This window comes from Prunus avium, chromosome 6 (assembly GCF_965620075.1).
Source record: "Prunus avium chromosome 6, drPruAviu1.hap1.1, whole genome shotgun sequence".
In the NCBI taxonomy this organism is placed as follows: domain Eukaryota; kingdom Viridiplantae; phylum Streptophyta; class Magnoliopsida; order Rosales; family Rosaceae; genus Prunus; species Prunus avium.
The window spans coordinates 38,189,715-38,216,928 of record NC_142289.1 but is presented as its reverse complement, the minus strand read 5'-3'; the positions used below and the strand labels follow the sequence as shown (position 1 = coordinate 38,216,928).

Below are 27,214 nucleotides of genomic sequence, written 5' to 3'. Positions count from 1 at the left end.
ACTACCGGACGCGGTCCAGCTAAAGTTGGTGACAACAATAAAACTTGCACCAACTATAACTGTCGTGTTACCGAATCTCCCATGTGGCGTACTGGTCCCCTTGGCCCCAAGGTAAGCTTTACACAAAGTCAAACAATCAAGTCCGTTTTTTGTTATTAGACTATGAATCCAAATCATTGATCAAAAAGGTGTACGTAAAGTAATTAAATAGGTATACATATATACGTGTATACAGTGGGTCCCACCTGTATTAGAGAGATTGTATACAAGTTGGTCTCTAACGATGGTCTCCCTAGCATTTTTCATAGAGATATAACACTTGTTGTTGTGGAACTTAATGGATATAACCATAGTCTTTATAATTGGATGTTTTAATTTTTGCAGAGTCTTTGCAATCGGTGTGGGATCAGGTTCCGAAAGATCAAGCAAAAAGAAGAAACAGAGCAGCAGGCTGCGGAAGCAGCTTTCAAACAGCTTCATGCGGTCTCCAAGCTTTAGTAATTTCGATTTAGGTTTAGAATGGATGCTTATTCCCAAGCCCTAAACTGTTTAAGCTTTAATAAGTTGGGTTTGTGATTCTTAAAAGTTTGCGATGACTTTATTCCATCTTCTATTTTGGGATGACAATATATTAGCCATGGATAATATTGGCTTTTTAAAGTATGGTTATTTATTTGGATTTATGTTTTCTCTGTCTTCTATTTGCTCATATCATATATCTTTATATATATATATATATATATGCTAAAACAAGCTAGGTTTCCTAATAAATTGATAGGAACCCTTGATCATAGATCTTAAAGTCTTAACAAGTTGACTTGCATGAAATTAACCTCAACAAAAGCCTAGAAGTATTTGGATTCATTTAGTGTATGAGTTCTTTTCGTTGAATGAAAACCTAGTTACTAATACGTATAAATTTCTAAAGAATATATAAGGAAATAATTGCCATAGGGTTTGAATTTTCGACCCACAAGAATAAACTCATAATTAAATAGAATTGGATTGTGCTGAGTCATCTATCTACTTCATTTTAGTTTTATTTAAGAATTAAAACTTAATGCAAATAACACACTAGTGTAGTGGCTTGGAGTATTGCCCCCCCCCCAAAAAGTGAGATCCTGGGTTTGAGTCCTAGCATCTGTGTTGTGTGTGAGTTTAGTATATTATCGCTCATTTCAATAAGGAAAGGTTCTCAAAAAATAAAAATTAAGACTTAACTTTCTATGTTTATATTTCTACTTTAGAGTTGTGATTAAGATTAGGGCCAATTAACCAAATAATAATAAGATCTGTATCAATCCACCACAACCCTGCGCTTCCATACCGTTGGAGCAGTTGGCCTTGTGACCTAGGGGGCTCACTCACTATTAATTTGAGTTCGATTTTGTTTAATCCATTTCCTCAATTGCATTTCATTTCATGGGTCTCTTATTTTCTTAGTAAGCTAGTTGACCAGAGCAGGGTCGATTGGCCCAATCTTATTATTGTACGGCAATGGCTCAATTGACTGCAAGCTATAAAGCATGAAAGAACGATAAAATGAAAAACTTGAATAACAACTCTCTAACATCTCTTTTTACTTTTTCTTTTTTAATCTGATGAAAACAAAATTAACACAATAAAGCAACCAAGAATAGCATTTGCCACTTCACATGCTACTGGCAACTTATGCTTAATCGCTAGATTAGTTCAACAAAGAAACCTCAGAGTGATCCCAAAAGACAAAAGTGGCAAGGTAGAGATCAAATATGGCAAGCTACTAAAAATTTCCAAATATTAAAACCCTAGAAAACTAAGGAAACTGCACTCTTGGAAAATTCAACGAACACAAAAATTAATGCTGTAATATGCGTATCCTACGAGAGAATGGTAAGAGGACATGAGAGAGAGAGAGAGAGAGAGAGAGAGAGAGAGAGAGGTATTGAAAGAAATCACATCCCCTGCCGGCGCAATTCTTCAGGTCCATGTGCAAAGTGGCACCTATCCCCAAACGTGCATGTGCCTTTAGTAAAGTTCTCACAAAGCTTAGTCTTGAAGTTGCTTGCTGGAGCTGAGGCTGCCATACCAGGATTGTTCCTCATGTGAGGTCCCGCAGCTGAGCTCACGTTCACAATAAGCTCACGAACCATGGCACTGGCATCTTTAATTTGATCAAAGGTACCCTCAAGCTCAATGTTTCTCAGCTTGGGATCTGACTCATGCTCCCTTATAGAAAGCTTTGCCCCAGTCACACGACATATTTGCTTTGAGTTCACACCATTTTTCCCAATTATGGCTCCAGCAAGTGAAGCATCAACGCTGATCTTAGCTGTGGCAGTGGCTCCAAATCTCGCTGCAGCTCCATGAGTTTGCGGGGGAGGCTCCATCCGACCTCCTCCCATCCTGCCTGGATATCCTCCCCCACCACGAGGATCTTCATAGGATTGAGCAGTGGGCCTCCCAAGCTCCCACTCACCATGCGCAAAGTGGCATTTATCCCCAAACTTGCAACCTTCAACTGTGTTGTACTTATTACACAACCGGGTCTTGACAGATGGAGGAGAAGAACCATCTGGAAATGATGGAGGGGCTGCTGAGTTTCTAGGAGGAGGAGGAAGAGTTGGGTTGCTACCAGTCATCTGAGACACCGCTTTGATGCCGCCAGGAACATAATGCAAGAAGTGACATCCCTCACCAAAAGGGCACCCAGAAGTGCTGTATAGAAACAAAGCAAAAACTTCTGAGCACAAATATGACAGAAAATTACAGGGAATCTGACAAACAAGCATACAGATCAGAAATGGGGTAATGAGCACGTATTATATATAAGCTCAGCTGAGACAAGGCTGTGTAGCACATATAGGATAAAGGAAACCGAAACTTAGAATAAATTCTTCACCAGAATCACTGCCCCAAAACAAAACAAAACAAAAAAGCCAATTGGTTTCTCTTATGAAATGTATGAAAAATCCTAAAAAGTCTGGAACTATGTATATTTTTTAACTTTAGCCAACTCAGGCAAGAAATGCTTCTTTAGCAGCGGAAGAGATGTTCTTTTAGAAGGTGAATACAAGGCCAATCTTCTATTAGCCAACTACTTCACCACCACTCTTACCTCATACTGAAACGAAAATGAAATAAAGCATCAAAAGACAAGCTTCTACGAGTGAAGTCTGAGATTGGAAAGGTAGCACAATTCACAACAAGATCTCTCTCTTACAATATAAAGATACCAACATGACTTAGACCTCATCCTATACAAACCTTAGGACAAATTCAGTGAATGAAATACAGACGGAAAAAGATTTAAAACTTTTTGAAAGAGATCAAGGAATAGTGACGGTTTAAATAGAAGCTTTATGTCCCACACAGTTTAACAAAATGCAAGTGGAGTCCCCATAGTTTTTGAAAGAGATCATGACTTAGACCTCATAATGAATCAGAATTCTCAATTCAACTTACTTTTTTTTCATAGTCCGAACATAAAATAACCTGTTTTAAAACTTAGCGACCAATTGCTTTGATTTCAGTTGCAAAGAATATAAAAGAAGCTAAATATAAACACCATATAAAGGAAACTTCTGCATCCCATACAACCACATTAAATTACATAGGATCCAGTACGTATTTAATCGAGCTGTTGTCATTCAACCATATCTGTTCAGTCTTTGTTATCATGATTAGAACAGAGAGTTCAACCTGTATCACAGCTTTGACCGCCCATTTCATTAGTCCAAATTGCAAAAATTTTACTCACAAAAACTGGATAACAAACTCTTTCTTGAATTTATATAAATTATCAATATGCAAAATTACATTTAGAGTATTCATTTTAGATAGGTTAAGATTAGAACCTGAAAAACTTTGTGCATGGCTTCGATTTGCTTCCTATACCAGTTGTAAAGGACTCCATTTCTGTTGCAGAACATTAATTAATTTCCCTCAGTTATGCTTACAGTGGGTTATTAATCCTCAAAACTTTAACAATATTCAACATGACGTTACCATTTTTATCACTAATAAAAGATATATAAAACACCAATTCCATTGAAGAATCCAAATAGTCAAAGAACCACCCTCTTATACTGTTGAATAGAGAAAGACCTCTAAACCCTGTACTATTTAATCCAACAAAGAGGTAAAAACAAAACTTAAATCATATTTTAAAATTATGGTTTTCAATATATTACTTTCAAGAAAAAAAGTTGAAAGTTTCCATTCTCACAGGAAAGTTAAGAGAACTTAGGATTCTCCATTTCCTTCTCTCCTCACCAATCATTAGAAAATAATCATTTAAAGTTCTCACTTATCTACATACGTAGTTTTTTTTTTAAAGTTCTAACAAACTCCAAACGGAATAAACATATCCTGCAAACACTCAATAGCCAACTCTGAATTGCACTCCGTCTACCCAGCAAAGAATTTTTATGAAGGCACAAAGGAGCACAAGCCTTTAAAGAAATTTTATAATCACCAGTATGCAAACAGAGATGAACACCTAAATGAGATAGCAGCAAAAAACAAAACATCCTTTCGTTTTCAAGTTTGGAGTGACGAAAAGAAATAGAACATCATGTTAAATCTAGCTCCACTACAAAGAACGCTAATGCCTTTAATGTGCAATTTCACGCAGAAAAAACTAGCAATAAACTTAGCTTCCCAAGTGCCCAATTGATTAATTAAAAAAAATAAAAATAAAAATCACTGATTAAACTTCGTTTTCTTAAATTTACCGTACCAAACTAAACTGAGCTACAAATTCAATACTTTTTAAACTTGAGCTCAAAATTCAATGTTTTTTTAAATACTTTTCCTTCATTCTATTAATCCAGGAAGCTTAACACTTGAGATTCAAACTGTCTTCAACTTTTTCCCACACTTAATTTAAGATTTTCATCAAATTAATTTCTTCGTCCACTTCCTAAAGTACTCCAACCAAGTAAAAAGCAAAGCTTAAATGCACAAAAGCGGAACAAGCATCAACCCTAGCTTTAATGCATAAAACTTACACATACATATGTCATACATGTCTGCGCGTGGTACAACAATATATAAAAAATAAAAATAAAACATGTGAGCATGGTTGAAAGTAATGCGAAGACGAACCTGGCTTGGATTTCTTGAAGCCGCCATTGCCATTAAAGGAGGCAGCTTCGGGCCTGCCTCTCTTGCGCCCACCTCCAAAGTCCATTACAGCACAAGGAGAGAGAAGCGTGCGAGGCAGAAACCGCGAAAAAGTAAAAGAACAAAAAAAAATAAAAACCCTAGGATATAGAAGGAGAGGGAGAAAGAGGAGAGATTGAACTGTCTAGGGTTCACGAAAGAGGGGAAAGGGAAGGGCGGACTTGAAATTGCAATTTAAATGGGGTTGATAAATATATATATATATATATTTTTTAAATAGACAGATTTTTTCGGCAATTATCTTACTACGACGACTGTGGTCTGTCATCTGTGAGGAGACGGTGACAGAGGCGTGGGGGTCACGTGCGCCCCGTGTGACGTTATCGTTTAATCATCTTTTGTTGGGAATCCGAATCCGAATCTCGGATGATGAGATGGGATGGGTGTACGGCTACCAATTTCATTTAATGGGCTCATTATAACATTCATGGGCTTATTTTACCAACAAAAAATTAATGGGCTTCTAAATTAATGAGACTCGAATTTCCTTGATATGGGGGGGATCTTTAGGATTTCCCACAGGCCTTTTGAAAATAAAAAATAAAAAATCGTATAGACCTCCATAAATTTGGGATAGTTGATTTGAAAGAAGTCTACGATCTAAAACAAGGGAGTAATTATAGTGTAATATAGGAGTATGATGACGTGGTATAACTAATTCATTTATATTATAATGCGTGTACAGATTATATCACGTGACCGTATTCCAGTACCATACAATAATTTCTCACAACATGGGCCAATTGCTTATGTTATTTTGTTATTCTCTTTTATTCTAGTTGTCATAGGGGTAATATGTTCGATAAAATGTCTCAAAGAGCCAGAGGCTAGGCATGGAGCCAAGTACTACAAGTAGGCAAAATGGTGTGAGGACTTCTATTTTCCTCATGAATGAAAAATTCTTGAATCCGCCGTCGTGTGGTGGCAAAGATATGTAAAAATAACATATCGACAAAGTAATTCTTAAAGTGTAATAATAGATGGTGAACTTTCACTAGTTTTTTCATTTCCTTCCCATATGACAACTTAAGGCAAGCTTTGCTAATTAATGTGACATTCCAGAAGCTTTCTCATGGCCTCTGCTTTTTCAGGCATTAGCTTGAGAGTCACGCCTAGGTAGCTAGCACCATATCCATATCCTAAAGCCATGATTGTAGAAAGTAGGAGATGGACAATTAAAATTGGTGCAACCACAGGAGTCCTAGCCTAAGCTTATAGTGTTGGCAATGGTGGTAGCTACATCAATGGCGTCACTGCGTCCAATTCACAGTTTTATTTAGCGTATGTCCACAGATCTATCTATCAACTTCATATATATAATCATACTCTATCCATTATAGGGCTCTTATTATAGCCAGTAATTAAGACAACCATATTAATATGTGGTAGTAGTGTCACATCATCTCTATACATAAGTAAAGAGAATGATAGAATTTTCACAAAGTCTTAATCTTTTACAGTTCAGTTTTCCAGAAGATGACCCTTTTATCTTGTCAGTACAGGATTCAATGCTGAAGTTCCCTCCTTTATGTGAAAACACAGATAAACATGGGAGAAGCCAGCTACAATATATATCTGTATAGAATTCTCTAGCAGACTGTCGGTATGCATAGATAACATGTCGATATCATTTTCGCCAACAAAACGTATCGACATGTTATCATTCCCCGACACTCAATGTGAGTTTTTTTTTTTGGGTGGGTTTTTCAGGTTCCACGTGTGGTTGAATCTAACTATGAAACCTCAACTTTGGTAAGACAGGCGGTGTGGTGAGGTCTTAGTCTTCCAAAAGGAAAATTTGTCCTATTGCTTCACTTCACATACAAAATATCATCCTACAACGTTTTTAATACATGCGTATATTTGATGTTTTGGTCCATTTTCGTAGTGCCCACAACGTTTTTAGCAATATATCACTGCAGAGCAGACATATATGAATCATGCATCCTGAAAATTACCATATTCATGATGACCAATCTGTAAGTTCTATCACTTTCCTCCCTAGAAGGAATCCAAAGCTGCAATCACTTTTCAAGAATTCAAAAGCAGTACATGGCAATTTACCAAAATATCCACTGATTCCATTAGCTCTACCAAAATGTTTGAAACTTACAATGCAAGCCAAAGCTGCCAGTCTAAACAAACTTATTTATTACTTTAACCTTCTTAACTTGGCAAAAGCATGTTACACTATTTAGGAAAGCAATCATTTCTCTTCTGCAATATATAAGAGTTCATGCTCCCTCCTCTTCTGCAGTACACACAGATTATTTCTTAAACTTAGGCCAAGTACTAATTAAGATGCCTAAACTCTTCTGAGCACCACATCTTTTTGAATTTCAATGATCTGAATTTCCTTCTCAGAGCCCTCAAGGTTAATGGACTTGTACCACTTAGCACAAAACACGTAAATAACAAAGTCGAAAGCTGTTAATGCTGCAATTAGGAAGTAGAATCTGTCCAAGTGACCTGTGTTCAGATTATCTGGGATCCAACCAGGGTTTTTACCTCTAGCTGTAATTCCCATTACCATGTTAACCAGAAAGCTGCTCGCGTAATTCCCAAGCGACATTGAAGCCATGCAGAGTGAACTTCCGAAGCTTTTTATCCCATCCGGGGCTTGTCCATTGAAGAACTCAAGTTGACCAACGTACATAAAAACCTCAGAAGCACCAACAAGAACATACTGTGGAATTTGCCAAAATATGCTCAGAGAGCTTATTTTCTCACCAGGCAGCACATGCTTGAGCCTTGCAATCTCTGTGGCACCTGCTGCGACCATTGCCAGCATGCCAATAACGAGCCCTATCCCCATTCTTTTAAGCTCGGATATCCCTTTAGTGTTCCCACTTAGCTTTCCAGCTAATGGCACAAGCACTTGGCGGTAAATTCCAGTGCAGATAAGGACACTGCATATATCAAAAGCAGACATGCTAGCAGCTGGGAGGTGAAATTTTCCAAGGTTGGATTTCATCACATCCCCTTGCTCTACAAAAAGGGAAGCCATTTGTGTGAAGACCACAGAGTAAATTATAGTGCAAAGCCAAATGGGTAGCATTTTCAGGACGCATTTGGCTTCCTCGACTTGAGTTACGGTGCAGAGCCTCCATGGATTCTTAGGGCCACACAGATCATCCTCAGTGATTGTTGCTGCCTTGTCCAAAAACCTGACCAAATTAAGAACCAATTTAGTTTAAGTACTTTAGACAAGTGCTATGTGGATCTCGAAAATTTCTATATGTTGTCTTATTTATTTACTATATATGTATTGAGTAATTTGTAGTACATGGTATGATTTGAAAGCCTTTTTACTGTAAAGTTTGTACAGATGAAAAGTCTGATACTTACTCAATCTCATTGCTGTGATAAATCTTTCTACTCCCTTTGATTGCAGAGTCTGGTCCTTCAACCTCATACAGGTCATCCGAGTTGACTGGAACAATATCCCATTTCCTAGCTGCAGCGACGAATACCTGAGCGACACGTGGCAAAGGGTTGCCACATGGTTTTAGGTACCTATACCCTGGTGTCCCTAACAAAAAGGACAATAGGGCTATGATAGCAGACCCCAATGACACCACAAACCCCAGAGTCCATTTGCCAGTATCCTCATAATAGACCAATATGGTGTTTGAGAAAAGAGACCCAACATTGAGTGCAAAGTAGAAATAGGAAAAGAAAACTGCTTTTGAAGCTCTCTCTTTAGGATTTGCCTCATCAAATTGGTCAGCTCCAAAGGTTGCTATAGTTGGCTGGTACCCACCATATCCAAATGCAACCAAATATATGGACAAGTAAAAGATAGCAACACCAACAGGGGATGCAGGCATGCACACTATTTCTCCATCACCACAACCAGAAGGGTTGAACAAGAAGAGCCAAGATGAAAGAGATAACAGCACCAAGCCCTGATATTCAATTTAGGCAACATCAATTTTCATTCACTTCAAAGAATATATATATATTTGACAATAAAAAAAAATTACCACTACAAAGATGAGCTGAAAGATTGCGCAGGTTAAGTAACGACCCCAGTACGAATCACTGAGAAATGCACCAACTAAGGAGCACAAATAAACAGTTCCAGTCCACTTGCTGACACTGTTGGCGGCAACGGCATTCTCTTGATCAAGAACTCTGGTTAAAAACAAAACCAAGTTCACACCAACACCAAAGAAAGCTAGTGTTGCTAGCCCTTGATTCACTGCACAAGACAAGACCAACAAGAACATCATAAATATATTAAAAGAACGAAATTAAGAAAGTGATTATCATTCATTATTGGTACCTAGTAAGAGGCTTGCAAATTTCCACCCTCCTGTGCTCTTTCTAATAAGGGATGCCTTACTTTTACCAGCTATCACCTTCTGTTCAACTTCATATAAGTTACGTTTCGCAGTTTCTGATTCTCCGGTGCATCTGTTGTCTTCTCTCACCTGCTGCTTGTGTTTTTTTTGGTGGATCAAAACGAAGTTACAACTAATTTTCAAATGAAAATAATAGTAACTATTTCTGATTCATGGATGCTATATATAACAGTTTGCAGATCCATCAAAAAGCCATATAACGACTTTACAGAATCATTCATTATCATCATCATCATCATCTATTTTACTTGATTTCAGTACTTCACTGACCTTTCGTGCAGCCTCGTTAGTGGAGTTGAGTAAATCCACAGAACTGGCCATTGAAGGTTCCTTCTGCAAAATATCAATGGAAATGAGAGATAGTTGAATCAGAATAACAAATTTGCTAGCATGGTGGAACTGTTGAAACCATTTATATATATATTATATGTATCAATCTAAGCCATAGATAACTGATAAAGAAAGCAACAAGAACTTACTTCAAAGGTAATGAGGTTGAAGAAGTATTAAGATGGAGTAGTTATAGAAATGGAACCAATTGAAGAAAATATGACAAGAGTTGGTTGTGAGAGTTCAATATATATACAGCTAGGGGAGAGTAATGGGGGGAAATTAATAGTCATTTTCAAACTTACTTTATACTTGTTATCAAACAAATTTATAAGATAAAAACTGAAAAGAAAAATATTGGTGGAATAGGGAGAAGGAGAGTTCAGCTTAGAAGAGTCTGTGCCACAAACTAGGTCGTTTCTTCCATGAATGGCATTTGATTGCCCCTGTGAAAATGACCTATTGATATATAATATTTTATATATATATATATATATATGAGGATGATAGTCTCTCCTCCATTTCAGTAGTTTTTATTCAGGTTAAATGTCTGTAAATTCATCATTGAGCATAATGAGCAGTTGTCAAACAGTATTACCAAAAAAAAAAGTAGCAGTCGTTATTTTAATACTATTTGATATGCAAGAAAATCAATAGTTTTTCCATAATGTAATGAATGAGCTCAAAAATATATAATATACTTTTTGGGAGAAAAGTTATGTCCAAGATATATGAATTAATCATGTCAAGGAAAATAAGTACACATCAAAATATTCCCGTTTTGCAGTATATTATGTGTGTATATATATGCATTGTATATTTCATCAATTAAAGTTTAAAATACAGGTTTTAATTACTGCTACTTATTTATATGAAACTTTTTAGTACAAGCAGTAGTCTAAATTACATGCTTTTGTTATATGAATTTTTTATCCGGATAAAGCTCCAACGCTTTTTCAACCCGTACAGTTGTACTTACTGGTTGCTAGTATAGTAATACTTTAGGTTCCTAATTATATTATAATTTTTTTTAACGGTTGATTAGATTTGTTAATTAAGAAGCTCCTGAAAGGTATAACAACTACCAAAAATGAAGTGGCATTGGGAGGGTTAGGTCCTAGGTTTGACTATGGATGTACCTTATTCTTTCCATTTTCTTAAACCATATTAGTCCAGACAGAATTAGAACCTAACCAATGGTTCTATCTCTTATTTTGTAGTTACAATCGTTAGGATATTTCAGTTCATGTCAACTTAATTATTGTCGTTTATTTGTAAATTAATGTCTTGGAATAAATCTTGTCTATGTATCCTCATAAAGGTAAAAGTTAGTTGCAGTGAGCTAAGAAATGGTTTCTTTCTTTTGCACGAGGCTTACTTATTAGACCAGGTTATAGCTCAATGCTCCCTAATTTTAAGTTGTTTATCTTTATCTTTTTTTTATTATTTTAGTAAAGTTGTTTATCTTTATCTTACATAACAAAAGTTATGTGTGTCACGTGTCATATTTCTATTGCAGTTTTATTAACTGCTACAGTCATACCGTCACTTAAGGTTACCAATGATAACATGCTTATTTTTCGGTGGCATGGTTTTACTAACAAAGTCCATGAAATATCAACTTTGTTTGTTGCCTACCGGTATTTTAATATGTGGATTAATAATACCACGTAACACCCAAAAAATTTCTGCTAAATACAAGCAGTCTTGTTAACATATCTTAAAAAGTAAAGGAAAAAGAACTTGACACCCAAATGTATTATACCAAACCTTCTCCTCCCTCCACACCAAAAAAAAAAAAAAAAAAAAAAAAAAAAGGAAGAAATCGCAGAAGAAAAGTCCTCTAACATAATTGGGAAATTCTCTGATTTTTTTTAATAAAAAAAAATAACTTGTATGTATCCAAAGTGGAACAAATTAAAATCTTGCATTAATTTGCTTGCGTATTTGTTTTATAAGAGCCAAGCTGTACATATGAACAGTATCTGACACATCATTTTCCTCTATAATTAAAACATAAATTGACACATCAGAAACTTCTAGTGACATCTCTGATGTAGATTACGTACGCCAGCCCATAATAAGAATTGAAACACCTACGTACGTACTTGTAACTTGTAATCAACTGTATGCTATAAACAAAATGGGTTATTTAGTTTCAGAATGTGACACCTAATTAATTTGCCTAAATTAAGATAAATTTCAAATTTGTTCTAATATATTTGACTTGATTTTTCACTTGGAAAATTTTGTTACTTCTTTCTAGAATTATATGGTGCTTAATAATTTGTTGTTACTTACCTAATTCAGTTTAATATTTTCAACTCTCAGCCTTTCAAATAAAAACCTACCCATGTTCATGCAACATCAAGCACATCTCTCTGATTGCAGATCAATCTCTCTCTCTCTCTCTCTCTCTCTCTCTCTCTCTCTCTCTCTCTCAAAACCAATATTATGATCTGTGCAATGCTAAAACTAAAACCTTTTCTCATCATGCTTTTCTTGAAACCCCATCATGAGGATCGCCTTGCATTTTTTTAGCATCAGTTCATCAATTAGTCTTCACATCTCCATGCCAATATTGTGCTTGTCTTTGCCCTTGAGATTCACAATGGAAGAAGATGCTGCATCAAGCATGATTTCAAGCGTCCAAAGAAATGTAGCTCTCGAAACTTCTGATTCAAACGACAACGATTTTGGACTGCTTCATCCAAATAAGCGTGCGAGACTTGACAATGATGTCTCATTTGCAAAATTCAAAGGGGTTGTGCCACAACAAAATGGTCACTGGGGTGCACAAATATATGCAAACCACCAAAGAATTTGGCTTGGCACCTTCAAGTCCGAGAAGGAAGCTGCCATGGCTTACGATAGCGCAGCAATCAAGCTCCGAAATGGTAAGGATTTGCATAGAAATTTTCCATGGACCAATTTCACCATTCAAGAGCCTGATTTTCAAAACCATCACACAACAGATGCAATAATAAAAATGATTAGGGATGGTTCCTATCCATCTAAATTTGATGCCTTTATAAGGTCACAAAAACAATCACAAACTGAGGAAATGGGCAAGGGTCAAAACTCATTAAGGGTGCATGGTGATGGGAAAATATTGTGTAGGCAACTCTTCCAAAAAGAATTGACACCAAGTGATGTGGGCAAGCTCAATAGGCTTGTAATTCCCAAGAAATATGCTGTTGAGTATTTCCCTTGTATTTGTGAGAATGTGGAAGAAAATGGGGTTGATGACATTGAGCTGGTTTTCTATGACAAGCTCATGGGGGTGTGGAAGTTTAGGTATTGCTATTGGAAGAGTAGCCAAAGCTTTGTGTTCACAAGGGGTTGGAATAGGTTTGTGAAGGAAAACAATTTGAAGGCAAATGATGTGATCACATTTTACACATGCGAGAATGATGATCAATTGAGAGAGGAAGACAGAGAAAGTGCTACATTTTGGTTAATTGATGTGATGCATAGTGAGGGTGAAAGCAAGAGATCATGTTTGCTTGAGGAGGAAATCAATAAGCATGAGTGTGAGGATTTGCAGGTCAAATTGGAACTGAATTTGGGGGGAAGTAGCAGCTACAAGTTTCAGCAAGGTGAATGTAAGTATAGTGAAGATCACAAGGCATCCATGGCTGACCAAAAAGGATTTAGGCTCTTTGGTGTTAATATTAATTAACTGTCTAGGAGATTATTTTTCTTTTCTTATATCCTTAATCTCCTGAATCTTACTTTTGATCCTTTTAGGCTGTCAAAGCACCAGTTTGGAATGTAATTTTTCATCATCAACAAATGTGAAATTTCATTGTTGCTCCATATATAGAAGCCAAATTCTCTCTCTCTCTCTCTCTCTCTCTCTCTCTCTCTCTCTCTCTCATATTTATTTGTATGTTTCACTTGTTTATATCAGTAGTAATTCAGAAGTGGAAATGGCAAGTGGGCATGTATCTACCTCTACGAATATACGCATACGTCATCCATGTATTATATACGTACGTATTCATGAACTATACTTATATACTTTAAATATTTGGTATAAAAAAAAATGCATATGCAGAAATGCTTATGAAGACTAATATAAGGAGAACCTGATTTCAGTCCTAAAGGAAATATTAAATAGAATATTTTGATAAGGTTAGGTCCATATTACACTGTGTATGTGAATGACTTATCAAATCAAACATTCATGAGAATTATGGGTCTTACTCAAACCATCTTATCAGCAGATAAGCTGTCTCCCACTCATCCATGCCCATTGATCCATTCCACTCATGCACTAATGAGTGGTGGTTCTCCACCCTCTTCTCCGTCACTCTTTTTTTTTTTCTTCTTTCCATGAATTGGACTTCGTTTTTGGATTTTGGAGCAAACATGAAAACAATGGGGGTATTGGATTTTAGAATGGGGCTCATTATATCACTATCTCTGAGTTGTCTTTCAAATATGAGGGGTGAGTTTTGCTTTCTTTTTGGCCCTTGGCCCCCATTGTACCCCAAAGAGAAAAAAGATAAATAAAGCTTCATATGCTATTTCATTTTTGTAAGGGAAACATCTAGAATTTAAATTCTACAAAAAAAATATTTGCAGACTTATAGCTAGTAGTTTCGATCGATTCAAATTAAATTAATCTTAAAGTTTTGGAACCAAGGGATAGATGAATTAGAGAAGGATTTTATATATACAAACACAAGTTTGTGTCTCCATATTTTTGGACCTACAAATGTTACAGCCAATTTTTGGCCATTGAATGTGATGCGACCAAATCTTGATGCCACATCTAAAGGCGCATAATATTTCGTACAAGTGCCTTCTATTTTTTTTTTTCTTTTTTTTTAAAATAAACCAACTTTATAAAGTTTTTTTTATTAGCCTTTATTATAATAAACCTTTGGACTCAAAATGGACCCGAAAGGGAAAAGGTTTAGAGTAGGGGTGGGCACAATTTCAGGTCAACTTAATTGAACTGCTCAATAACTCAACCACTCAACCCGATCATTAGAGGGTTGGGTTGGCCTAATAATGAGCGAGTCTTGGATCTAAAAAATCATAAACCGCTATATCAAGTTGAGTTACGAGTTAGGACCAAAACCGACCCAACCCACCCCTAAAGATTTTCATTTTTTAAATACAAGCAATTGCATATACATTTCCTCTCTCCACTCCTTTAACTGAAAAAAAAAAGTATCACTCCATCTCCTTATTAACAATGTTTGAAGTTTGAGTTAATTTTATTCATATTTTTTAATTTCGTATAACATAAACAAAAGGCAAGTCAGAAATTGAAATCATTTTAAAACTCAACATATCCAATGGACTCTATCCAAGTTAATTCCAATGTGTTAGTACAATGGGGTTATCATATCACTGAATTTGTTGGACAGATACATCTGCCATTACCTTCACACTCCATAAAAGATAAGGCAAGGGCAAGTCATTATGTTTATGGGCATGTAAAATGGCATAAAAGAATCATCCAATTCGTGCACATGATTTTTTTTTCTCCATATCTTTATCTTTGGCAACAACATGACATCATTAATTATCATATGCTACTAAAATAATGATTAATACATCTTTTGTAGGCATGACGATAAAGCTTAGTGACGATACAAAATGTGAAAAATTTTACTTCAAAAATCTCAAAGGTGGACTAACAAACAGTTTTTCATGTGATAAATCCACACGATTTATGCAAAAGTGACGAATTGAAGGACCCAAGGCCAAGGTGGGTTACACTATTATGCATTGCATGCTTTTGGTCTTATTAGGTCTAGACTCTAGATAGTGAGACTCCATGCATGCCAGCACCATACGCAACAAAGCTTTTGCTCATAGGGACACCCACCTAACCTACCTACCCACTTGTTCGTTTTCAATTCTGCCAACAATTTTTCAAGTCGTTGTTGGTTTCTGCTTCTGCATGAAGTGTTCATTTGTGATTAAAAAAAAATAGGATCATCGCAACACGAGTCCTAAGTTTGATTACTTCTTTTTCCAACATCACTTGTATTTACAAAGCCAACGAAAAAAGGACCTCTTGGGCCTATAAAGATTTAGGTAGTGGATCAGTCTCATTTTGTTTGAGTTGGGCTTTAACCATTCTGAAATATAAACCAAGTTTTCCAATCCAAATCATATCACAGGTAATCATTATCAGAAGAACATACCAAGAAAGAACCATTCAGAAAGATAAACCAAGTTGTTTTCCAATCATATCAGAAGATACCCAGAAAGGCATTTGAGAGAAAGCAGAGGTCATCCTCTCTTCTTTTCTTGCACTACCATTATTCTAAAACTCATGCTTACATAAAAAATTTAAACAAAGGGAAAGACTGCCTACAAAGAAACATAAAATTGAAGGCCTAAACTCTGTTGATCCCCACCTCCTCTTGTGGACTTTCAATGCTCTCCATTTCCTGCTCAGGGCCTTGGAGGTTAATGCCCTTGTACCTCTTAGCGCAAAACACATAAACTACAAAGTCCAAAGCTGTTAGAATTGCAATTAGGAAGTAGAATCTGTCCAGGTGACCCTCATTCAGATTATTTGGGATCCAACCAGGGTTTTCACCTCTAGCTGTAATCATCATCACGATGGTAACCAGCAAGCTGCTAACATAATTACCAAGAGATATGGAGGCCATGCAGAGTGAACTTCCAAGGCTTTTGATTCCATCTGGGGCTTGTCCATTGAAGAACTCAAGTTGACCAACATACATAAAAATTTCTGAAGCACCAACAAGAACATATTGTGGAATTTGCCAAAATATGCTAAGTGAGCTTACCTTCTGACCAGGCTGCACATGTTTGAGCCTTGCCACCTCTGTGGCACCAGCTGCAACCATTGATAGCAAGCCAATAATGAGCCCTATTCCCATTCTTTGAAGCTCGGATAAGCCTTTTGGATTCCCACTTAATCTTCCAGATACAGGCACAACGATATGGCGATAAATCCCAGTGCAGATAAGAACACTGAATATGTCAAAAATAGACATGCTAGCAGCTGGGAGGTGAAAATTTCCAATGTGTGATTCCATCACATCACCTTGCTCCACAAAAAGGGAAGCCATTTGTGTGAACACCACCGAGTAAATTATGGTGCAAAGCCAAATGGGGAGCATTTTCAGAACGCATTTGGCTTCCTCAACTTGAGTTACAGTGCACACCCTCCATGGATTATTTGGGCCACTTTGATCCATCTCTGTTATTGTTGCTGCCTTGTCCAAAAACCTGACCAAATTAAGTAACAAAAAAGTTCATTGCCATACTAAAAAGCTGATTGTTATTTTGTTTATATCAAAATTAATAAAGTGCATTATTACATTATCTCTTTACTGTGGAGAATCTTTCTACTCCCTTTGATTGCAGATTCTGATCCTTCCACCTCATACAGATTCTCAGGGCTGGCTGGAACAACCTTCCATTTTCTAAATGCAGCTACAAATACCTGAGCTACACGTGGCAAAGGGTTGCCACTCGGTTTTATGTACCGGTACCTTGGTGCTGCTAACAAATACGACACCAGGCCAACGATAGCAGATCCTAATGACACCAGAAACCCCATAGTCCAGAACCCTTTATCCTCATAATAAACCAAGATGCTGTTGGAGAAAAGAGACCCAACATTGAGTGCAAAGTAGAAATAGCAGAAGAAAGCTGCTTTTGAAGACTGTTGTTTTGGATTTGTCTCATCAAATTGGTCTGCTCCAAATGTTGCTATTGTAGGTTGGTGCCCACCATATCCAAGTGCTATTAGATATATTGATAGGTAAAAGAGAACAACACCCACTGTGGATTTTGGCTTGCAAGGAGTTACTCCATCACCACAACCAGAAGGATGGATCAGGTAGAGCCAAGATGACAGTGATAATAGTCCCAAGCCCTGATTGAGGAACATTAAGTTTTTACTCCAATGTTTCAAAAAACAAATACATACATGAAAAAATATGTTGACAACACCAAAAAAGAAAGTATTACCAGCACAAGGATGAGCTGAAAGATTGCGCAGGTTAAGAAACGACCCCAATAGGAGTCACTGAGGAATGCTCCAACTAGAGAGAACAAATAAACAGTTCCAGTCCACTTGCTGACATTATTTGCCGCCGCGGCATTTTGTTGATCAAGAACTCTGATTAGAAACAAAACCAGGTTCACACCAACACCAAAGAAGGCTAGTGTTGCTAGGCCTTGATTCGCTGCACGGAACAAGCCAGACAATTAATATATATCAAGGGGAAAGTATATCTTTGCAACTCTATAACCTAAGGAATGAAAATTTGATTGTCATCAATGATGTGTACCTAGCAAGATAGTTGCAAGGGTCCATCCTCCTCTGCTCTTTTGAACAGGGGATTTGGTTTCCTTACTCTCAGTTATCTCAGTTGTCACCTGTTGTTCATTTTCAGGGATGTTTGTATCCACAGCTCCTGATACTTCAGCGTCTCGGTTATTGTCTTCGCTAATCATCTGCCAATTTTTGAAAGGAGCGACCAAGTTAATTGCGTTCTACTAAGTAACCAACTTTCGAAAAACGTAATCAATATCAATTCAAAGGCATGACATAGTAGCAATATGAATCAAGGCCTATTAATTGAATCAAACATGAAGCTAGCTGAAGTGTAGGATACCAACCTTTTACGAAACTTGATAACTGCTTTTGAAATTCTGCTGGACTCCGGTGACGGGGAAGAGCGAGTGTCGGTAGTTACAAGTGGTGATGTAGGCGAAATCACATAAGTTGCCAGAAAACTTGGAAATTCGAAAAAACCTTTTGTCATTTATGGTGGAGAAGTGAAACAAAAATTTCACTCCAAACGATGCCCCTTAATGCTTCAACCCAATATCTCAATCCAAACTTCTTGAAAAGCCTCGACAAACCATGTCAGACTAAAAAAACCTAATGCAGCTTATATAAAGAAAAGACCAAAGAAAGAGAACACAAAGGGAGATGTTGTTGCTCAAAGAGAAGAAAACACTTGAAGAAGCATGCTTGTGTGAGAGTGTAACAAAGGGCTTATATATATATATATATATATATATATATATATGTATTGAAGGCCTGTTCCAGTGATGACAAATGCCACACATTCAGGCTTCTGTTACGTAACAGATTTCAGAAAAAAACTCAAATGCTTTGGTCTTATCCATAACTAGTTTTGAGTTTACAAGTCATTCGGATCTTAGATTTTAGACCTGAAAATATATATATATATATATATATATACATATATGCTTATTGTAATTTAATTAAGTTCATTAACAAGTCCAGGTACACTCATTTTTATTAGGATTTTAGCTTCTCTTTTAGTAGCAATAAGTGCGCAGGCATAGCCTTCTCGCCACAGAAATAAATTAAATTAAATTAAAATTTCTGGATTTTTAAACCACACAACGGATTCTGAATCCCCCTACATTCGGGTGCAATCCTCCTAACTCTTCATTATCCATGATATCTCTTCTCTTCCACCTTAAATAAGTCTTTGTGTTTGTCAAAAGAAAAAATAATAATAATAATAATAATCTTTTATCTTGTCCATCCCAACTTTTCTTTAAACCTCAATGGTGGTAAAACCTTGTTTGAAAGAAGAAGAAAAAAGGGTCAAAAATAATACAGTCCAAGCTACTAAGCTATTATGTGATTATTATGCCAACAACATGACTTCATCAAGACCATCCTCTTGGAGGGAAATGATAAAAATGGCCACCACCCAAACCAAATTTGTATCAAGCTCTTTTAACTTTGATATGCTTCACAGTTACAGTGTTAGATAATGAGGAACAATATATATACATAAATTCTCCTATGCGAAAATCGAGACTGATTCATAAATTCTCCTGTATATTCTAAATGCATAAACCAAGAGCTTTGATTTGAGAGAGTTGAGTTTTTGCAGTCAGACCAAAAGAAGAAAAAGAGATGGAAGATATTCTAATGGGTTGTTCGTAGGGTCTACTCTAGAAACTGGAGACTGGCCATTTATTGCTTTACAGACAGAGTCTACTTCGTGTCACGACCATGGAAGCTTGTTATATAACAGTTATACGAGCACTCACCACTTGGTTGGTCAACTTCATCGTGGCCAAATGCAAACATGTCACATAACCTCTGGGAAATGAGCATTGACTATAAAATAACAAACTAAATCAATTTAAGGCCTCTTGTGATTTGGGGTTTCGGTGGAGTTCATTGTGGATTGTGGTTGCATACATCATATAATTCTAAGGCTTTTATATTTTACAGATTATGATTTTAGGTTTTGGATATTTGAACCGAGTCCAACCGCTATGGCTAGTACATAAAAATCATATTTCCATGATTTTAGCCATGCTAATTGCATCTTTCAAGTTTAACAAATTTCAATAATTGGATTGCTTTAGTTTTTTTTTTTCTTCTTTCTTAATCAAATTTTGGTCTGCCCTTTTTTTCTTTCACATAAGCAATATTGGTGAAGGAGGAATTTGAACTGAAGAACTCGGGTGCACCATGCATAGTAAATGCTCCTAACCGTAATTACAACTTACAAGACCCTTGCAAATTTGAGTCTACCCCTTTTAAAATTTGTGGTTTATGTTGTGAAGTTTTAGACAACCTGCAAAATAGAGATTATTTCAAACAAACATTATACTTGCAAGTGCACGACCGTTGGTAATACAGCTTATATGTAAGTGCGAGCTCGATCCCACAGGGATTGGATCCCCTAATTCCATTTGATTTCCTAGTGAAGATAAGAAAAGAAAAACAAAATTACATGGTCACACAACTCCAAGGCTAATCACACTTTAAACACACAACACATAGGGGTGGTTTGAAATGAGAAACTAATTCTAGAAACACCAGTGAAAAGAAAGGCTAACTAAGAACATTAACAAACATAAGGAACAAAATGTAATCTAGGACAACTAAAATTAGAACACTTGGAACCATACACTTTTACTCATGTTATGGAATACTTAAAGCAAATAAACTCTAGACACATTGATGAAGATGTTCACAATCAAGACCGGGTTTAGTGGCTCATCAAGACGCATGATTCTCTCTCAAATAAGTAAGGTGCGTGTTTAGTTCTACAATACTCGTGCTTCCCATAAAATCTATCTAGGTGTGCTTAGTACTTCAATTTAATCATATGAAAAACTCATTAAGTTTGAAGAGAATATGAACATCACAAGAACCCTAATAGCATGGTGTTTATATTAGGCATTCAAGAAACCAATTCACATGGATAATTCTTACTTCATCCATTAGTTGCTTAGGAAAACATGAAGATATATATAATCTCAACAATCTCAAGAAGTATGCTTTCAAGGGTGATCAATAAAAAAAAACATACATCAAGGATAGATTAATTAAGTGAAGAGGAATTCATCAATTGTTGTCAAGAAACCAATTCACATGATGCTCACTTAGAAAGGATTCAATCATTTGTTGCTAATTAGAAATTATGTTCTTGGATATCTTACACAACTTCTCAACTTTAGCTAGATGCATACAACCTAAGGTGATCAATCAAAGGAAGCAAACACATAGCATATGATTAATTTATTGAAAAAGAATTCATCAACAACATCTTGAAATCAATAAACTCAAAGCATCAAAACAAAAGTGTAATCATATTTAGGGCTTCAACCTAAGCCCTAGAAAAATAAGAAGTTACATTGAAACTAAGAAAATACAAGAAAGAAATAAAATGAAATAAACTAAAAACAAGGAGGATAAAGAGAATTGCATCTTCAACCCCTTGGATCCTTGCCTCAAGGCTCCCCAAGGTTCTCTCCAATTATCATGTCATTCTCCCCTCTCTTTGTTTATTCCTTGCTCTCCTCCTTCTCTAAAAATCAGAAACTGCAAAGTGTAGAGAATGATGAGCTAATTACTTCCCCTAGCTATTTTCTTCATTTTCTGTTACAACCCATTAATCCATATGATACTTCACTTTTTACCCAATATTCTTTGGCCATTCTCTCCACTTGTCTTCACTTTCATCATTTCTTTGAGTTTTCAATATCTTGAGAGAGATTCCAGCTTATCTAAGTGAAACACTATTACCGAGTGGTATGGTAACCAGTAGAAAATGGAGGGTGACATCCAATAGAGGTAAATGTGGTCCAAACCACAATTCCAAAGTTAGGATCAATGTTGGATCGTTTGGATAGGCTATACTTGTTCAATGGAGCTCAAATTCGGATATGTTGTAGTCAACATCCATTGGAACAAGTTTCATGGAGATCGTCCCCGCATCTGAGCACCGAAAATGCTGATCCAAGGCCAAGAAGTTGACCTACGAAAATGAGCAAAAACAAATTTTATATTCAATAATGCACTTTTAGCTCACATTTATTCCAACCAATGTAAAATTTATAAAAATACAAAAAGGAAGTATGTCAAGAACAAAGTTAAAATATTAGGTGAATGACATAATAGATCATATATATAAATGAATCCAACACTTTCACCCTTATTTGTAAGTAATTTGTAGGATTTTTAGAAGTTTATGTATGAGTTTATAAGAATTTGAAAAATGAAGTCTTTTTTTGTTTTTTTCAAAAGCATGGAAAAATATAAATAAATAAAAACTTTGCAAGTTCCTTTGACTCCCACTCCACTCCAGAGTCTGAGCTCCCCTTCTTGCTCTAAAAACACATCATAGTTTTCATCGACACCCTCTTGTTTTCCAAGTACCCACTCTCTCTCTCTCTCTACCCTCTCTCTTACCTGATAAGAACAATAAAAGACCAAAGCCCTTCCAAGTTCCAACAACCCTTTTCTTTCTGAATATAAAATTTACAGTTTTCCTGTTCCTGCTCTCCACATTGGCGCTTTCTATTGCACAAAGGTAAGAAATTTATGGAGGCATTTATCTTCTTACTTGTTACTGTTGTTGCTGTTGTGGATACTTGTTTCAGATCAGTTATTTTCGGCTGAGATTTGTGTGAAATGTAGTTGAAGTTTGGATTTTCCTCATATGTGATACACTGTTGTTGGAATTTTCTAAGGTTTAAGGTGGAGATGGTTGCGTACGTTAATATTATTGCGGTTACTGAAGTTTTACTGTTGTAGTTTTATGTTTGTTTTTCCAAAAGTTTCTGGATTAAGCTTCACTGGAAAATGTATGCGTCTTACATTTTTGGGTTCAGCTTGCTTTGGGTAAATTTTTGGGTTTTCCTCAATGGGTTAAGAGTTGTTGCAAAATGGTTGGTTTAGCTTAGCATGACAAATCAGCGTTTTTGTGGTAGTGCAAGTAATGATTTGAAAGGCGAGGCATTGATGCAAGGCGTTTTAGTCATGTTATGCGAGACGTAAGCCTTGAAGCAGTGAGGCGTAAGCCTTTTGAACATTAATTTATTTTAATAAGAAAAATTTATGAATAATACTATACTCATATGTACTCTTTGATGTATACAAACACACTTTGTTGGCAATACAACTTAAACTTTCGTATCTCGCGATTTGTACAACCTCCTTACTACCACTTTCTGACATAAATGCATATCCAATGTCCATTCGGGCAGTTTTTGTCCATCACTTCATTATGAGTGACGAGGGAATTTTCATAACATGCTCCCACTTCATCACATAAAACAAATAGCAACATGAAATGCCTTCGCTTTCATATTTCTGACAGTTGCACTCTATTCGAACATCTTTCCCGCCAAAGTACACACAACTCCAATTATTTTGTAGTTCACCGTATTTCACTAAAATATACAACCGTCCTCCGAAATTATGAATTTTTTTTTTTATGAATGAGTGCTGACGAAACATTGATCTCGTTACATATCAATAAAAAGCACCTATGTGTGTAAATTTGGGAAGCATGTTGCTCAAGACTTTTCAGTGTTGTTGTAAGCACTTTCTTTAACTGTTTTCGGTGGTACGCATTCAAACAACTTAATGTTTTTCCTCAAGTAATCTTTTACAAACTTGTTCATACACTCCACGCATTGAGCAGTACACATACCACCGAAAAACTTGGGTCTAAGGCGTGATTTCGCCCATGCATCTCATTTTGCATATATCATTTGCAGTCATTTTTTTGTTTATGTGTAGTAACTTTGTCCTTCAAAAACTCTTATTTCTTTTCAAACTCATTGACTGTAATTGGTTCCCAAAGATATGCTTGAAATGATCGTACCAATTCTTCATCCTTTAAGTTATTCTGTGCATTCCTTGCCACGTGCCATGAGCACAACCTATGATTGCACATGGGCAACACATACTCAATTACGTTGTGCGCATCGCCTCATCCCCATCCGTTAGTATTAATGTAGGCTTCATGCCTTTCATGGAGGATATGAATGTCTCCAATAACTTCTTTTATGTTCCAAAGGTCTCGTCAAGCAATAGGGCACAACCAACGCTAGCCCGGTGGTTGTTTGAACCAACAAATAACACTAGAGGCTTGTTATACATATTGATTTTGTATGTGTTGTCGAATATGAGGACATCTCCAGAGGCAACATAATCTAAAAGTGAAGTAGAGTCTCTCCAAAACAAGTTAGCAAGCATATTCTCCTTATCTACACTGAACTTACAAAAAAATTCAAGATCCACTGACGCTTTCGCTTTCATGTAGGCGAGTGTAGCTTCAGTGTCGCCATCTAACAATATTTCCCTACGTGATGCATCCAACTTCTTCCTTAAGAATCGAAGTCATCATCTCATGCATTGATGGAGGCTTAAATCCTACACCATATGCGGCAATCCCTTTCACCATATGTAGCCAAAATGGATCATTTACAATATTAAATCGGAGTGCTCTATAGAAGAAAAAATAACCAATCTTTCAACAAACTTCCTTTCTTTCTTCTTGTTTGTATACTAAATTTAATATACTTTGCCGAGCTTCTAAAGTGATAAATCTATCCATTGGTCCTTTTGATTTAGGTTGTGCTTGTGCTCTAAGAGCCTCATCAACTGCAACACTCCTAGTACCAGGGATTCCATATTCTTACACTCATCAATGCATCTGGGCTTCAAAGTACGACTGATGTGATAAATTTGAACGTTTCCACGCCTTCAGTAGCATCAGTGAAGTTAATGAGGTCAATGAGTCGTACTACGTAGGATCTTTAGTTGTAGACAATAACATCTATAGCATTAATCACAAACAAACAAACACCAAACCTATTTGCTTAATTGGGTTGCTCATAAGAAACAAGAAAAAGAATAAATGTTGTATCACATAGGCATCCCAAAAAACTAAAGAATTTGACTTGGTTGACTTGAACAACACCAACTACCCAACTTATCAACCATTACTGCTTAGGAAATTAATGTCCATTTATTATTTACTCTTCTTACTTAGCTAGTTGAATTGAATCAATTGTAATTGTAAAACAAACTGAAAGAGGCCGTTTCTTGATAAGAAATTATATATAAAGACTTGCACCTGGAAACTTATATCACCAATACATACTACATACCAATAGTCTTCATTACTAAAAAAACATTTATAAAAAACATAAAACACTACTTAGCATTTCTAATAAGCAAATAGTTTTTAGCTTTTTTTTTTGTCACTCATAATTGGTGCTTCTCTTTCCCCTTCCACAGCTTTAGTTATTACTTCATGTTTCATCTACCGGCTCATATCCACCTTCTTTCGCCGCATATCCTGGCTGTGCCCATTTTCCCTTTTCTGGTTCTGGCTACAAAAGTGGAAAACAAAACTTTAGAACTCATTTGCTAAATGGTCAAGTCCCTCTCAGAAACAGAGACCCCAAGATGGCTCTATGTGTATTTAAACAACTACAAAAACTCATTTATTAGATGGTTGTAATGCTAACCTCAAACCAGTTCGTTACTTCCTTCATTTTGAGGCCCACATGGTCGGCCATGTCCTGAACTTTCTTCAGCTCTTCACCCTGAAGTAAATTAATCTCGTAGACCACGTTGGTGCCTGTTGGCCACTGCCCTTATCCCTCAGCTTCACAATGGCTTCCATGTCCGACGACTCGTGTATGTAAACATCAGTAATCTGTTTGAGGTCTTCTTCAACTTTTTTCAAAGTATACCTATAATGATTCTCTAGCTTCTTATCACCACAATCGACAAGCTTACGAAGCATGGAACATCCAGTTCTGACTATCCTTGTTGATCTCCACATCTGTGGAGATTGAGAAACACAAACAAACAACAATGTGTTAGAATAAAAAAAATATAATTATAAAAATAATAGAATAAAATGATAAAGAAACCTTTGTTTGGTTAGAGGGAAGCAAAGCAAGCTATGGTTTTGGTTTCTGGAAGCAGAGAATCGTAAGTTTTTATACACAAATGGAGGCCTTGTCAACCTCATTGTGATAAATGAATTAGATAGCATTTTAGGTTTGCTTTGCAGGGAGGAGAGCAGAGAAACCAGACTTTCAATTATGAATTTTGAATTGGGTTATGCATCTAACTTGTAGTCTATCTTAGTTTGCCAAAACTCAGTATGAGTTTGGGTTTATGAGCCTCTTTGCAGGTGCGTTGCAGAGGTTATTTGCAGTGAAATCGACTTGCGGAGAAGAGAAGAAAAGGTAGCTGGGTGAAAAGCGAAAAAGTCGAAACAACCTCAAACCTCAGTTTTGTTTTGTGAGACAAGTTCTGTTTATATTAGGAGTAGTTTTGGTTTTTCGTGCATCAGTTTTCAAAGCTGTTTTAAAATTTAAATATTGGGCCCAATCAAAAGTACTGGCCCTCAAAGCATAAAACAACGTCAAGATATTATTTTCTCGAGTTCTTAGGAAAACCCAATTCAATATAAAATGCTTCGACGTTTGGTGGTTCCACAATTTGTATACTTGAGATCTGATCCTAAACTCATAGATGAGTTTTTAAAAAAAAACTCCGCTCTCTTCTCCTACCTCCTACCTAGCCAACCCTCTCTCCCTCCTAACTCAACCTCACCTTTCAGCCAACCCTCTCTCATTGCCCATCCTTCCCTCAGCCATACTCTTGCACATGTACCTACCCTCAACCATATACACCAGATTTCCCAAACAAACATTGAAAAGTGAATCTCACCCACAGGTATATGTTGGAACTCATTGTTGTCCCATATCGGCCAGAGGGCCAAAGAGAAAGTAGTTTAAATAGAAATACCTCTCTCTAACTAATACCGAGACCCTTTGTGATAAAACCCCACACCTGAGGATTGTGCAGGTGGTAAAGTGGGGACAGTATCGGTGTTGTTGGAGTGGGCCATCGGCCCGTTAACCTGGAAAATTTGATATGGTATCAGAGCCTAGTTGCGGGCCCGTACTTGCCACGTGATGGGTGGGTCCCCGTTTGGCCCCGCGCGATGGGTGAGTCCCCGTTTGGCTCCACGTAGGCCAAAGGTGCCACGTGATGGGTGGGCCCCCGTTTGGCC

The 27,214-nt window shown here is 36.6% G+C and overlaps 4 protein-coding genes across 4 annotated transcripts; 1 reads left to right on the top strand and 3 right to left on the bottom strand.

The window, feature by feature from the left end:
- Positions 1 to 1,551: 1,551 nt before the first annotated feature.
- Positions 1,552 to 5,347, bottom strand: LOC110763015 (zinc finger CCCH domain-containing protein 14-like). Its single transcript, XM_088255063.1, has 3 exons — positions 5,089 to 5,347; positions 3,837 to 3,897; positions 1,552 to 2,697 (listed from the first exon to the last, which is right to left on the bottom strand). The coding sequence occupies exons 1-3, from the start codon at positions 5,171 to 5,173 to the stop codon at positions 1,935 to 1,937; spliced, it is 909 nt and encodes a 302-aa protein (XP_088111189.1). The 5' UTR covers positions 5,174 to 5,347; the 3' UTR covers positions 1,552 to 1,934.
- A 1,878-nt stretch (positions 5,348 to 7,225) lies between these two features.
- On the bottom strand, positions 7,226 to 10,257 carry LOC110770958 (protein NRT1/ PTR FAMILY 7.1). The gene is made up of 6 exons (XM_021975190.2): positions 10,013 to 10,257; positions 9,804 to 9,866; positions 9,455 to 9,605; positions 9,153 to 9,370; positions 8,515 to 9,074; positions 7,226 to 8,333 (listed from the first exon to the last, which is right to left on the bottom strand). Exons 2-6 carry the CDS (start codon positions 9,852 to 9,854, stop codon positions 7,472 to 7,474), a joined length of 1,842 nt encoding a protein of 613 aa, XP_021830882.1. The 5' UTR covers positions 9,855 to 9,866; positions 10,013 to 10,257; the 3' UTR covers positions 7,226 to 7,471.
- Positions 10,258 to 12,474: 2,217 nt separating this feature from the next.
- On the top strand, positions 12,475 to 13,545 carry LOC110770949 (AP2/ERF and B3 domain-containing transcription factor At1g51120-like). Its single transcript, XM_021975179.2, has one exon. It carries the CDS (start codon positions 12,475 to 12,477, stop codon positions 13,543 to 13,545), a length of 1,071 nt encoding a protein of 356 aa, XP_021830871.2.
- A 2,567-nt stretch (positions 13,546 to 16,112) lies between these two features.
- Positions 16,113 to 18,830, bottom strand: LOC110770963 (protein NRT1/ PTR FAMILY 7.1-like). The gene is made up of 5 exons (XM_021975194.2): positions 18,495 to 18,830; positions 18,164 to 18,329; positions 17,841 to 18,058; positions 17,186 to 17,745; positions 16,113 to 17,093 (listed from the first exon to the last, which is right to left on the bottom strand). Exons 2-5 carry the CDS (start codon positions 18,327 to 18,329, stop codon positions 16,229 to 16,231), a joined length of 1,809 nt encoding a protein of 602 aa, XP_021830886.1. The 5' UTR covers positions 18,495 to 18,830; the 3' UTR covers positions 16,113 to 16,228.
- Between the last annotated feature and the right edge of the window lie 8,384 nt (positions 18,831 to 27,214).

Bases quoted from the DNA above. Each gene is read 5' to 3' on its own strand.
- LOC110763015 (XM_088255063.1), bottom strand. From the start codon at position 5,173: ATGGACTTTGGAGGTGGGCGCAAGAGAGGCAGGCCCGAAGCTGCCTCC. The intron at 3,898-5,088 runs GTTCGTCTTCGC...GTTCTGCAACAG, and splicing joins CTTCAAGAAATCCAAGCCAG to AAATGGAGTCCTTTACAACT. The intron at 2,698-3,836 runs GTTCTAATCTTA...GTTTCTATACAG, and splicing joins CCATGCACAAAGTTTTTCAG to CACTTCTGGGTGCCCTTTTG.
- LOC110770958 (XM_021975190.2), bottom strand. From the start codon at position 9,854: ATGGCCAGTTCTGTGGATTTACTCAACTCCACTAACGAGGCTGCACGA. The intron at 9,371-9,454 runs GTACCAATAATG...TGTCTTGTGCAG, and splicing joins ATTTGCAAGCCTCTTACTAG to TGAATCAAGGGCTAGCAACA. The intron at 9,075-9,152 runs GTAATTTTTTTT...ATTGAATATCAG, and splicing joins TTCAGCTCATCTTTGTAGTG to GGCTTGGTGCTGTTATCTCT.
- LOC110770949 (XM_021975179.2), top strand. From the start codon at position 12,475: ATGGAAGAAGATGCTGCATCAAGCATGATTTCAAGCGTCCAAAGAAAT.
- LOC110770963 (XM_021975194.2), bottom strand. From the start codon at position 18,329: ATGATTAGCGAAGACAATAACCGAGACGCTGAAGTATCAGGAGCTGTG. The intron at 18,059-18,163 runs GTACACATCATT...TGTTCCGTGCAG, and splicing joins CCTTGCAACTATCTTGCTAG to CGAATCAAGGCCTAGCAACA. The intron at 17,746-17,840 runs GTAATACTTTCT...TTCCTCAATCAG, and splicing joins TTCAGCTCATCCTTGTGCTG to GGCTTGGGACTATTATCACT.